Source organism: Pseudorasbora parva, chromosome 21 (genome assembly GCF_024679245.1).
Source record: "Pseudorasbora parva isolate DD20220531a chromosome 21, ASM2467924v1, whole genome shotgun sequence".
Lineage (NCBI taxonomy): Eukaryota > Metazoa > Chordata > Actinopteri > Cypriniformes > Gobionidae > Pseudorasbora > Pseudorasbora parva.
In genome coordinates this window covers 25,084,948-25,098,683 of record NC_090192.1, presented here as the reverse complement: position 1 = coordinate 25,098,683, position 13,736 = coordinate 25,084,948, and the positions used below count along the sequence as shown (strand labels likewise).

Here is a 13,736-nt window from a genome sequence, read left to right as displayed (position 1 = left end):
CAAATGACCCCTCCATAGACAAAAATTTAATTAACAATTTCAAGGTCCAGGAAGGTAGTAAAGACATTGTTAAAATAGTCCATGTGACTCCAGTGGTTCAACTTTAATTTTATGAAGTGACAAGAATACATTTTATGCCCAAAAACAAACAAAAGTAACGACTTTATTCAACCATTTCCTTTGGAAATTACAACATAAACTACATAACTTTATACTTTATGTAGTTTATGTTGCAAAGTGCAATGCTTTAAAGTTCCAAGGCAGCCAGTGCCGTTCAAGTGAGCACCACACCGCATGCGTGTGATAATGACAGCGGCACTGTATTTACCACGGAACTGCGTAGGAGACTGGCACAGGCTAGAATGAAACTGTTGAATTTGTTTGTTTTTTGCACACAAAAAGTATTCTCGTCACTTCATTAAATTAAGGTTGAACCACTGTAGCCACTTGGACTATTTTAAAGATGTTTTTGCTACCTTTCTGAGCCTTGAAAGTGTTAATAAAATAGCTATCTATGGAGAGGTGAGAGATCTCTCAGATTTCATCAAAAACATCTTAATTTGTGTTCTGAAGATGAATGAAGGTCTTACGGGTTTGGAACAACATGAGGGTGAGTAATTCATGACAGAATTGACATTTTTAGGTGAACTACCCCTTTAACTAACGAATCCTTATTGTAAAGCGTTACCCTATTATAAATAAACTGAGTTTGGACCCTAAAATAATTTCTGTTAATTCAATGAAGCTGAAATAAAATAAAATATAAATAAAAGATGGGGGAACATTTAAATTAAATAAAAAAATGTGAACAAATTAAAAACAGAAATAAAATACATTTAAGGTGAATGACTACTAAAACTGGAATAAAAATAATTAAAAAACATAAACTAAAATTAATGTGAAAACTTAAAATATAAAAATAAAATAAAAAATACAAGTACATACTTTAATAGTATAAAAATAATACTAAAATAGCACTGCATGGGCTGCTTATGCATCATGACCTTGCTACGGTACATGAATCTCATTATGTTATGTGTGGTGCTATCACTTCGGAAATAAATTGCATTGAAACAAAATTGTTTGCAAATATTTCAAGAAAGAGAAGAAGAAAGAGAGAAGAATTGTGGCTGACATTATTTGTCACACTGTAAAATGAAGGTCAAGCTAGGCACGCTGTATTCAAGGAAACTATATTTCTTGTTCTATTTTCTGTTGTGATAGTTGGCAACATTTTGGCAAATGTAGTAGGTCATAAAATGATCTGCAGTATGAATGCTGCAAAAACGAATACTAGTACGCTAACTCAAACATAGCTTAGTCCTTTGAGAGAAAGTAAAGATGTAGAACTGACCTCTTCAGGAGTGTCTTCCTGTTTCTTCAAGCCAGCACATTTTGTTATAATGAGCTCATGACATCTTTTATGGACCACGCAGGTACACACTGAGAGATTTGAGGAATAGGCAAAAAGTTTACTTTGGTAACACTTTACAATAAGGTTAACATGAACTAACCATGAAAAATATTTCAAAACCATTCATCTTAATCCTTGTCAATGTTCATTTCAACATTTACTAATACATTGTTAAAGGGTTAGTTCACCCTAAAATGAAAACTGTCATTATTTACTCACCATCGTCTCCTGTCGTGCTAAACCAGTGAGACTTTCGTTCATCTTAGTAAAATTGGAGAGCTTTCTGACACTCCATTAACAGTCTACGCAACTACCGCTTTAAACACTTGGGAAAAAGTTCATAAAAAGATCGTAAAAGTGATCCATATGAATTGAGCTGTTTGATCCCCAAAAAAATTGAAGAGACTCGGTTGCTTTATATGATGAACAGATTGAATTTAGGCATTTATTCACATGAAAACATTGATCAGCAAACATAAACAGAAACTCAACCAGGAATGTTTTGTGTAAGAACAAACCTCATTGGTTCTCGTGGAAGCTCAAACGTGCTGTGTAACATGAGAATGAACCTGATTGGTTCTCACACTTCAAGTGAACATGCTTGAGCTTCCGTTCATCACAACTGATAAGTGAGTTTATCAATGTTTATATGTGAATAAACGCTTAAATTAAATCTGTTCATCATATAAAGCGATCATGTTTCTTCAGAAAATTTGGACTAAACTGCTCAATTTGTTCCTTTTATGATCTTTTTATGAACTTTATGAACTTTTTATGAGCGTCAAATAAAGTGGTAGTTGTGTAGCTGTCAATGGAGGGACAGAATTCTTGTTCATTGGTGTTCCGAAGATGAACAATGGTCTTACGGGTTTGGAATGACACAAGGGTGAGTAAATGATTCATATTTGGGTGAACTAACCATATCAAATCAAAAGTCATCATATTAATTCATGGACCTGAGCTATAATGAACTAACAATGGAATGTGCATTTTTATTACCTAATATTACATGTAACATGTATTGCTCATTGCTGTTTATTGTTGATTAATGCATTAACTAAGGTTAACTAATGGGAGCTTATTGTAAAATGTTACCACTTTTTCCATTGTTATTTAAAAAAAATTGTATATCATAATTGATTTTATTATCATTGCACATAAGAGTAAAATAGTGTCTTACTCACCCTGACACTGATACCCTTGTTTCCCCAATACACCCCTGCAGAAACAGAGAAATAAATGTGTTAGACCAGGAGTTTTCAAACTTTATGATGCAAATGACCACCAAATATGAACCTTTTATGAGGGACTAAAATCCATCTATATATTTTTATGTATGGAAAAACATTTAAACTCTTTGCAGAGTTTAATGTTGCATGTATAAACTCAAAGGAGAGCATTTTCAATTTAAAATGATTTGTATAAGCAACTTTCACAATAAACGCATGTAAGCAGCGTACGTACTGCCTTAAGAATCCTGCCTTACAACCCCAGTGAGCAAAATAAAGGGGAATATAGTGAGAAAAACTCAGAAGAAAGAGACAAAGCAAACACACTACAATTGTGGAAAGTATGTATATGGCAAGAAAGGAGAGAACCATTTAGAAAAGAAACTGTAGAATATTCGGTAGACTTGATCCATTTTACTTTGGCTTTTTATTCTCTGAAATGTTCTGGGGACCCCTTAGAACCTTCCCGGCACCCCCCAAAAAAAACCTGTGTTAGAGAACTCTGTCACGCAGCAGGATTGAGCTGTTCTGTTTTTTGACCAGCAGAGGGTGAGCTATGCTACAACACATATCTCTATAGAATAATCTGTCAAGCAGTATTGTGTAGAGCCACACAGATGCACTATTCACCAGGTATGCAAATAATTAGACTGAACAGTTATTACTACTGGGAGTAACTGTTTGCAGAGATAAAAATAAACATCTGTCTAATCTATAAATGCATCCCTCTCTATGCCCTCTGCTCTAGCACAAAAGACAGTGGCTCTAATTTGCTTTCAATATTAATATGCATTGGAAAAACCTTTGTTGTAAATCAGGAGGAGGGCCTGTGATTAGCATCAGGTTTTGCCTCTGAAAATTTCATAAACCTTTTATATGTCTGATAGGGGTCTTATAATAAAGGTAGTCCTGTATAGAAGTAAGCCGCTCTTGGGGATGACATAAAGGGCTACAAGTAAGGGGGCGATAAACGTCTTACCAGATGAAATCTCTGCAATGGGAGCAGTAGGTGGGCTGTCTCAGGTAGGTGGCCATGAACTTGTGTCCATTAACCTGATGGACACGCCTCCGAACCGCCCCCTGCCGTTTCCGTGGACGCATCCGCTCGCGGAACACTCTCTCCTCATTTTCATTGGATGATGCAGCTGCAAGATAAAATGACATTGAACAATAAGTTAGTTCAATGGTAGAATGTTGGATCTAGTACGTTTAAACCTTTTTTTCGGTTATCGTCACATTCATCAGAATATTGGACAATTTGTAGGTCCCCTTTTATATTACATGTGTATGGATTTAAAGATATCTAAAGAAAACAAACAAAACATTTTTGGTTACAATTTACTTAAAGTCTTATGTATAATGCATTATATATTTTCATAAACAATTGTAACCAAAGATAAAATGCATATTTGCAGATTCTGAAATAGGTTGGTTGTTGTGTGTTTTAATGCATTATTCTTTCTACAGGTCTGTTAAATGAATATATAATTAATATATTATAACTGTGGCTATAATTATTCATGAGACCATATAATGTTTTATAATGTGCATAAGGCAAAATACTTTTATAATACATTATTCGTAAAGGCTTTAAGTATGGCTACACTACAATAGAAAGTTATATATATATATATATATATATATATATATATATATATACACACACACACACACACACACACACACACACACACACACTTTCCACCACAAAAATATGAAGCAACACAACTGTATTCAACATTGAAATTAATAAATGTTATTTGATAAGCAAATCAGCATATTTAAATGCTTTATGAAGGTTCACACAACACAAACAAGTAATGGCTGCTTTCCATGGCAGAAGTTTTTGTATATTAAGATAATATATGCAATTACATTATATTACATATAGCCATTATTATAAATTGTAATAATTTCACAATATACTTCAAATAAATGCAGCGTTGGTGATCACAAGAGACATATTGAACTGAATACATTTTTACGTATATGACCAGGCTGACATGGTAAAATTGGCTCAACCAATGGCGTGAGCATGGGACGGAGCTACCTGTTAGTCCAACCAATAGCAGACAGGGGGAGTGTTTGAGGGAACCTGTTTGAAACTTTCATTATTTCAGTGTGCGCTTCTGTTTGGCCATTACACATCAGCATCACGCTCTCCATCAAAGATAAATCCACATTTCCACACACTAAAACACTGATCACCACCAAACAGATGGGTCCTCAAGAAGCCTCATGATCTAAAGTTAACCCAGCCAGCAGAGAAAGTGAACAAACACATCATTGATTCTCAAGCAACTCTTCCCCTCACTTCGCCCCTTTGAGGGCTGCAGTAATTGTGTATATGTGTGTTGATCATGAGAGAAACTGGCGGCCGAGGACCACCTGACCAACCATGTGACCCACCGCCACGGCTCCATGCATTCCAGCAGTCAGGTGATGCCTTTGAGGAGGACAGCATTCCTTCATCAGACAAACAAACTGTGAAATTACATTGTGGCGGTGTCCATAATGTGCCCTGTGTCCGTCAATGATAGAGAGTGGTTTCCTTGGACGAGAGTAGTTTCCTTTCTCCTGTTTGGTTCCAAGAAACTTGCCATCCAACTCCTCCCACACTTAGTGTCTTTTAGAACAGCATTGTATGTGTGGGTTGCGTTATTTTAATGCTGTCTGTAAGAGAAGCTGCTGCAGAGGTGTGATTACAGCTAAGAATCCCCATAGGGTGGCACACAGCCCCCATAGAGCGACTAGGCTCAGTTCAATTACCGTTGCAAGGTTCCTGGGGGACGTTCTCTAGGAGTGTGCGTGAACATCTGTGTGTATCTGAGTTCTGTCTCATGTCAGGGTGCTCCTGGGGCAAGTTGTGTGCGTGTGTTGTCTGATATCAGAGAGCGTCCTGTCTTCTGGAGCGGGCAGCTGCTCAGGAGAACAGCGTGGCAGCTAAAAGGGCCATTAGCGGGATAGATGTGCTTACATAATACATTATCCATCTGCTCAAAAAGCAGGGCTTAACCAGAGCACACCTATACCTCCCAGCACAACAGACAACACAGTTCACCTTAGCATGCGACACAAAGACATGCTGAAAGGGGAAGACATGTTATCAGTCGAGTTCATATGGTCTGCATTCACTTTATAGATCTAGTCAGAGCAGTCACCATATATAATTTGACATGAACATGAGGCAGGGAGGAAATCAATAGCTCTGTTTGAAAACCTATTGTGCTGACTAACTAGACAGCATTTTAAGGCGTCATAGGCCCAACATGAAGGCATGGTATGCTGCAAAATATGCTTTCTTTAGAGATTTTTACCAAAATAGGGTAAGGCAGCGTCACCTTTAACAGAGAAGGCGAAACTAAAATAGACATTGGCAAGGTCACCCAAATTGGTGGATAAAGTGACAGATCACTATTGTAATAGAACTTTTATTTTATAATTAAACAAGGTGTGGTTAGCTTAGCAGCATGTTATATATATGTATACATGCATATACACACATAATACATTATAGATATATTTATTAAGGCCGGAACTTTAACACGTTAATTAAGATTAATTACGCAAAACATAAATAACATAATTTTAACCACACTTATTTTTGCACCGCGGAACGTTTTTCAATGAATGAGTTTCGATGGACCGATAATACTGGAACACCTACTAGCGTTCACGAGTCACGATATTTTTTTACGGTCTATGGTCACGACAACGACAAACCATAGTGAACATGAACGAAGAAGCTGATGAGACCGCTTTGGTTGGCCCTGTGGTTGGGAAATTTTGAGTGAATATTTCTGTTAAATTGCACACTGCATTTCCATGTTTTATGAGGACTTTCCATAGGCATAATGATTTTTATACAATGTATACAATGTATACAATTTATACAAAATGTATACTCTAATGTATAATCTGTAATAAATAATATTTGTGTTTTATATGCCGGTTTCTTCATGGGAACCAAAAAATGTCAACACAAGGACAAGGATTTTGGTTGTGAGGAAGGTTAATGTAGGGAAAGTCTGAGCACCACACACACACAAACACACACGTGCACGCGCATGCACACGCAGAAAATCTAACATAAAAGTTCAGGAATACTTTACAAGAGTAAAAGAGAAATGGGGTATGATGAAGGTATACAGTAGACATACACCTTTACAATCATTATCTCTCTCATTCAAGTCTGATGACACGCAGCAGGTCAGAATGCATGAACACGTCCCCTAGTGACGGTGTCCATGGTGATCAGGGACGACGTGCACGTGTGCTCCACTAAACCACGGTCTCTCATTTCCATCCACACACTCATCCTTTTACACCTCTCTGTTTCTCTCTTTTAATGTGTGTATATTTCGGCCACTATTCTCCTGATTGGCTTGTGGAAGGCTGAGCTGATGAGAGTTTGAGCCAAACGGCTGTATTCGCCCACGGTCAGACAGCCAAGAGGAGCTTGGGGCAGCCTCCGCCCACGCCAATGCCACTTCAGCCCCAGACACGCCACCCACAAGCACTCTCCAATCCAGCCAGAGCACAGCATGGGACCAATTAAAATGGCATCAATCAGAAAAGAGGGAGAGCGAGAGAGGGATTCCAAATCGGCTTATAACTCAATGACAGTCCGTTCCATAACTTTAGATTGATCATTGAGTGGCAGATGAGCCACTCAACCTTCAATATCATCATCCCAGGTAAAGTTTAAAGAGTTTAGAGCTGGAGAAATAGTGCAGATTAATAGAACCCTGCAGAAAAGAGCATACTGGTAAAAACTGGTTAGTGCTGGTTTGGTGCTAGTCTAGCTGGTGGGCCTCCGAATCCGCAAGTCTTTCTGTTAAAATCTGGCTGAAGTTTGGGAAATTGGGAAGTTTGCAGCATTGTAAACCATAATAAGTTGGCAAAACAATTTTTGTACTACACCATGTTCATTGCAATTTAATTGAAATATTTTCCAATCTAATTCTTTCTTTTTTAATGTACACTTGTGCTATTGTACCAAAGATACTATCACATTACACTTGCATGCACATACACAGTTAAGCAACATAAAGCATATATAGTCTTAAAGTGTGGCAGCCAGTCCTTGACCCAATAACAAGCTCTACTCTGTACCACAACATAATCCATGCAAAACTGCAAAATAACAGAAACCCCAAAAGGGAACACAAACACATCTATCCCTATATTAACATTGTGCAAAAACACACAAAATAACATTTATTCTTCATATTTAGTCTGACTCTAAACATGCTTGGAACTAGAAATCTGTTGCAACTCATTCAGGTTAAGTTAATGTAACAAACGACTGCTTCTCACATCTGTGTTCAACGTGTGCTTTGCAAAATACTTGCTCGTAAAAGATGGGTATTCAGTTTATTTGGACCAGCTTGCTCCTCAAAATCACACCCTGTAAGTATGGTTGATTATTTATGTATTTATTTTTACTGGGAGTTCAAAATAAGTAGTTTTGTGCTTTATATCAAGTCTTCGGCTAACCGGCTAACTCAAGTTATTACTGTCTTACTGAAATACTTCTGCAAATCAGCAGTGTAGGTATTACTTAAAATTGTGCCAACTAATGCAGATTGTCTGTCTTTCTTTCTACTTTGAGTAAAGATAAAGGATTGAGCAAGATGTGTTCTGCAAACTTTAATGTTACATCAGTCATTCATGTTAGTGCTCAGCTAATGTATGCACTGTTATTGATACAGTTAATGATACAGTTCCCACATGTGCACCGCAATACATTTGAAATTTACAAAGCGTTTTGTTGATGGACCTACACTTATTAATTCAGATAGTGAGGAATTAAATTTGCAATATTTCATAATGTACCTCAAATTGAGTAGCATATCACTAAGAAACATCCTGCTGTCGTCCTTGCGATGGAAGTTCGGGTTAAATAACTAGTTCTTCCAATGTTTCATCATCGGACTTGCACTCGGATTAAAGGGTTAGTTCAACCAAAAATGAAATTTATGTCATCAATGACTCACCCTAATGTTGTTCCACACCTGTAAGACCTCCGTTCATCATCGGAACACAGTTTAAGATATTTTATATTTAGTCTGAGAGCGTATGCAAGTGTATGCACACTATACTGTCCATGTCCAGAAAGGGAATAAAAACATCATCAAAGTAGTCCATATGTGACATCAGTTGGTTAATTAGAATCTCTTGAAGCATCAAAAATACATTTTGGTCCAAAAATAACAAAAACTACGACTTTATTCAGCATTTTCTTCTCTTCCTTCTCTTCTCTTCTTGTTTTCAAACCTCAAATAAAGATTCAAACGGTAATGAATCAGCATATTGATTCATGATTCGGCTCACCAAATGTCACGTGACTTTAGCAGTTTGAGACGCAATCCGAATCATGAATCAATCCGCTGATTCATAACCCTTTGAATCTTTATCTGAGGATTGAAAAAAACCAAAGAGAAGACAATGCTGAATAAAGTCGTAGTTTTTGTTATTTTTGGACCAAAATGTATTTTCGATGCTTCAAGAGATTCTAATTAACCATCTGATGTCAAATATGGACTACTTTGATAATGTTATTACCTTTCTGGACATGGCCAGTATAGTGTGCATACACTTGCATACGTTCTCGGACTAAATATAAAATATCTTAAACTGTGTTCTGTCTTACGGGTGTAGAACAACATTAGGGTGAGTCATTAATGACAAATTTCATTTTTGGGTGAACTAACCCTTTAATATGGTAAAGTCGACACCATCGTCACTGTCTTTACAGTGTGTACTAACACTAAGGACTGAAGAAGTTCAGTTATGGTAAAGGGCTTTTAGCTTCCGACACAAGCTGTCAATGGTAGACCAATCGTAATAGACTGTAAGTCTTTACTTTAAGTCTGTACTTTTAGGTACACAAAATAGTTAAGAACATTAAGGACAAAAATGTCACTATTGAAATCCATTTCAGTGAAATTTTTTAGTCCCAGTGCCGTGTAAGGTTTTCATTCTGTTGGCAAGGCTTCTTTCTTTTTTTTTTGGACCAAATTGTGCCATTTTCTCAGGTGTGGCCTATAAAGCAAATGCTCTTTGTGTGGGTGTGTTGGTATGGATGTCAGAGTGTGGTTTGTATGTGTGTAATTAAATAATAATAATAATAATAATAATAATAAAGCCAACTACTGTGTGTATCAGTGAAGCTTTGTTGGCATCTAATAGGGAAAAATTTGCGGGTGTGGAACAACATTAGGGTGAGTCATTAATGACAAATTTCATTTTTGCGTGAACTAACCCTTTAATATGGTTAAGTCGACACCATCGTCACTGTCTTTACAGTGTGTACAAACACTAAGGACTGAGGAAGCCTCCAGAGCTGAAGTTCAGTTATGGTAAAGGGCGTTTAGCTTCCGACACAAGCTGTCAATGGTAGACCAATCGTAATAGACTAGCCCATCTGGCCAATCAGAGTAGAGTAGGATCGCCATAGAACTCCATGGAACTGCAGCACAAGCCTGTCAAATTGTAATGCTAATCTAGAATTTTGTTGATATGGGTTTTATTTTAAATAGAGTTGTTGCACCACTTCATTTTAAACAGAATAATTATTCAGTAAACCCATCAGAATTAGAGGGTTGATCAAGCAGCACAGGCGGAGGGAGAACCAACACCAGGCTAACCTTATTTTTGCAACCCAACCGTAATGTACTAAAACAGTGATATGAAAAGATCAAATTCAGTTTACACCTTTTTATGATGCATACTATAAACTGGCGAGCAGATGAGGCCAGAATATGAATGCAGTGCATTTTTTTAGTATGGGTTTCGATGAAAATCTGAATGAAATCTGCTTTCCTCTACAAAAGTATGCATCATAAATAAGGAGTATATTGAATTTTTTAATATCACTGTCTTACTGCATTAATACTGACTACAAATCAGGTAAAAATGACTGGCGGGAAATGAAGGATAGCCTTGTTTCGCCCTCCAGGCGAGCGTTCCTATAAGTGTGACATGAAACTATGAATAGGGGTAGTGATGTGCAATATTTTTTCATTTTTTGGTTTAAGTAATATTTGAGGGAATGAACTCATTTCATTTAGTTAATTTCACTGTTCGGTTTTACAGTGTTTGTTCAGAAGTCTAGTCTATACAACAACCCATATTCCAGACATACTGTATGTTGGCAATGCTGGTCTCTAACAGTAGTGTTAGAGACACAAGCTATTTAGGTGATTATGTAATTCATGAATGATTTATAGCAGTTATTAAAATAAATACATGAGAACTTGGTCATTCAGAGTTATTACAAATTGATTATTGCGAATTTTCATTTACATGAGATGGCGAGCCAAACGAACAGTAATTCATCAACACAAAATGGAACTCAAACTCCTAATTGCAAAAGCTATAATCCATTATAAAATAATCTGGATACAGATTAACTGAAGAGAAACTGCTCTTTGTGCTTGTTAAGGTGCATGTAAACTGTACTGAGTGTAAGCAGTTCGTACTCACATAGTAAAAGAAAACCGTATAAAAAGTGTGTTCATAAATACGTTAACAGTGTAGTTATGTGCACTAGTTCAACAACAGCAAAAATTGGCTCAGCGCAAGTCTGTGCTCCAAAGCTTCAATTTTTTGAAATATTTTTATGTTTTTGGACATGGACATTTTTGTCCTCTAAGGACTTAAAGCTACACTGTGTGATATTTTCCCCCATCTAGCGGTGAAAAGGTATATGACCATCCAGTGAATATTAGTTTCTGTTCCTCTCAATTCTGATTTAGTTTTAACTCCTACTGTGGCTGATTTAGACCAAGATTAACACGGCAATCCCCCTCTTCACATTCAACCGATGCCATCGTTAAAACGTGAAAGGTATTTACGGGTATGTCCCTCTTTGGCTAATGTACTTTCAAGATGGAGGGGCAACATGGCGACCGGCATTCAAACCCTCACCCGTATGTATTTTCAATGGCATATTATAAACTTACGAGAATATTTTATTACTTGAAAGAAGTAAATATACATTAATGAGCACATATATTTTTGAAAGAACAGTGTTTTAGCTAAGAATAAACTAAAAAAGTTACACAGTGTAGCTTTAAGTGTAATTATTTTAATAAAAGCAGAAAAAAGAAGTACAGAATATGTTACTGTTCAAAAGTTTGGAGTGAGTACTTTTTTGTTTTAAAGATATGAAGCAGGACAACTGTAATATTATATATTATTATACAACACTGAAAGACAGGGAGGGAGGGAGGGAGGGAGGAAGACAAGGAAGGAAGACAAGGAAGGAAGACAAGGAAGACAAGGACGGAAGACAAGGAAGGAAGACAAGGAAGGAAGACAAGGAAGACAAGGAAAGAAGGAAGGCCCTGAAGACAGGGAGGGAGGGAGGGAGGGATGGAGGAAGGAAGGAAGGAAGGAAGGAAGGAAGGAAGGAAGGAAGGAAGGAAGGAAGGAAGGAAGGAAGGAAGGAAGGAAGGAAGGAAGGAAGGAAGGAAGGAAGGAAGGAAGGAAGGAAGGAAGGAAGGAAGGAAGGAAGGAAGACAAGGAAGACAAGGAAGACAAGGAAGACAAGGAAGGAAGACAAGGAAGGAAGGAAGACAAGGAAGGAAGACAAGGAAGGAAGGAAGACAAGGAAGACAACGAAAGAAGGAAGGCCCTGAAGACAGGGAGGGAGGGAGGGAGGGAGGAAGGAAGGAAGGAAGGAAGGAAGGAAGGAAGGAAGGAAGGAAGGAAGGAAGGAAGGAAGGAAGGAAGGAAGGAAGGAAGGAAGACAGGAAGGAAGACAGGAAGGAAGACAAGGAAGACAAGGAAGGAAGGAAGACAAGGAAGGAAGACAAGGAAGGAAGACAAGGAAGGAAGGAAGACAAGGAAGGAAGACAAGGAAGGAAGGAAGACAAGGAAGACAAGGAAAGAAGGAAGGCCCTGAAGACAGGGAGTGAGGGATGTATGGATGGATGTATGGATGGATGGATGCTTCAGTCATGTATTTGAGTCACAAGAGAGTTGTCAAGCTGTTATGTCTGTCTCTGGTAAGCTTGGCAGGTGATATCACAGTCCTACAGTATTACTGAGCTGCAGTGACGTAGTGATCTGAGATGTTATCTAACTAGCCATCTGTCACATGACTCTCTATCTCTCTCGCTTTCTAAATTACAAAATGAGTGCAGATTATTCTGCTGAGGGTCCCTGATCGCATGAAGGGACTTTACAAAATGCATATACTTAAGAATCTGCGAGTTTCCGTAATGCCACACAAACAGAGCTGGATTTGAATGACAAACATCTGCGCGAGGTTACGCTAACTAATCCGAGAACTCTTCACAACGGCAATGTCATTGTTCAGATTTTGACCTTGTCCACTGTTTCAACCTTCCCTCCATCTCTCTTTCTCTCCCTCCTGCTCTCAGACCTCTCACCCACTCTATCCATCTATAAGTGTGAGCGCACAGGCCCGTTTCCATGGCAACCCCTGCAATCTAAACTATCTCAGAGCCTGGACCACCCCGCTGAACAAACACACGCAGCGACCGCAGAAGATCCCCTCTGCTCAACATACAAATAGACAGATTTGGACTTTAAGAAAGAGGGAGGAGTGAGGGAAGTTGACGAGAGAAGGAGACAACCTGGAAGGAAACTAATAGACAGACAACATTTAGTGCACTGAAGCCTCAGATAAAAAACTCATTATGAAAAGGAGAGAAAAAAAAATATAAAAATAGACAATACCACCTCTCCTAGCAGCTCTGCATACATTTGCATCGCAAGCAGCCAAAGGCTGACACTCACTCGGTGAACACATGAACCCTGGGAGAAAGTTCAAGTGTAGGACGAACAGGAAGTGGATGGGGACAGCCAATCAGGAAGAAGATAGACAGAAATGGGGTTAAAAGGTTTGTTAGAGGACAGCTGTAGCAATATTTGGTCTTTTTCGTGTAGCTATGAATGCGCATCACTGTAAAGCGATGACTAACTCCTGCGAGGACTTCAGATGACACAAACTCTGAATCAACATGCACCAATGCTACATTTTCTATTATTATTGTAATCATCATGTTCACAACTTGTAATAATTACATCGATGAGCTCATTGGTTTTGCCGTAGTTGA

The 13,736-nt window shown here is 37.9% G+C and overlaps 1 protein-coding gene across 2 annotated transcripts in view; it reads right to left on the bottom strand.

Annotated features, from left to right (window-relative positions):
• The window catches only part of prkcea (protein kinase C, epsilon a), an 87,352-nt gene that overhangs the window by 39,142 nt on the left and 34,474 nt on the right, over positions 1-13,736 (bottom strand). For both annotated transcript variants that reach the window (XM_067429407.1, XM_067429406.1), the window contains exons 3-5: positions 3,623-3,788; positions 2,599-2,633; positions 1,355-1,443 (exon numbers count right to left, since the gene is read on the bottom strand). In XM_067429407.1, the coding sequence (XP_067285508.1) occupies positions 1,355-1,443; positions 2,599-2,633; positions 3,623-3,788 (290 nt within the window). The remainder of the gene's footprint in view (positions 1-1,354; positions 1,444-2,598; positions 2,634-3,622; positions 3,789-13,736) is intronic.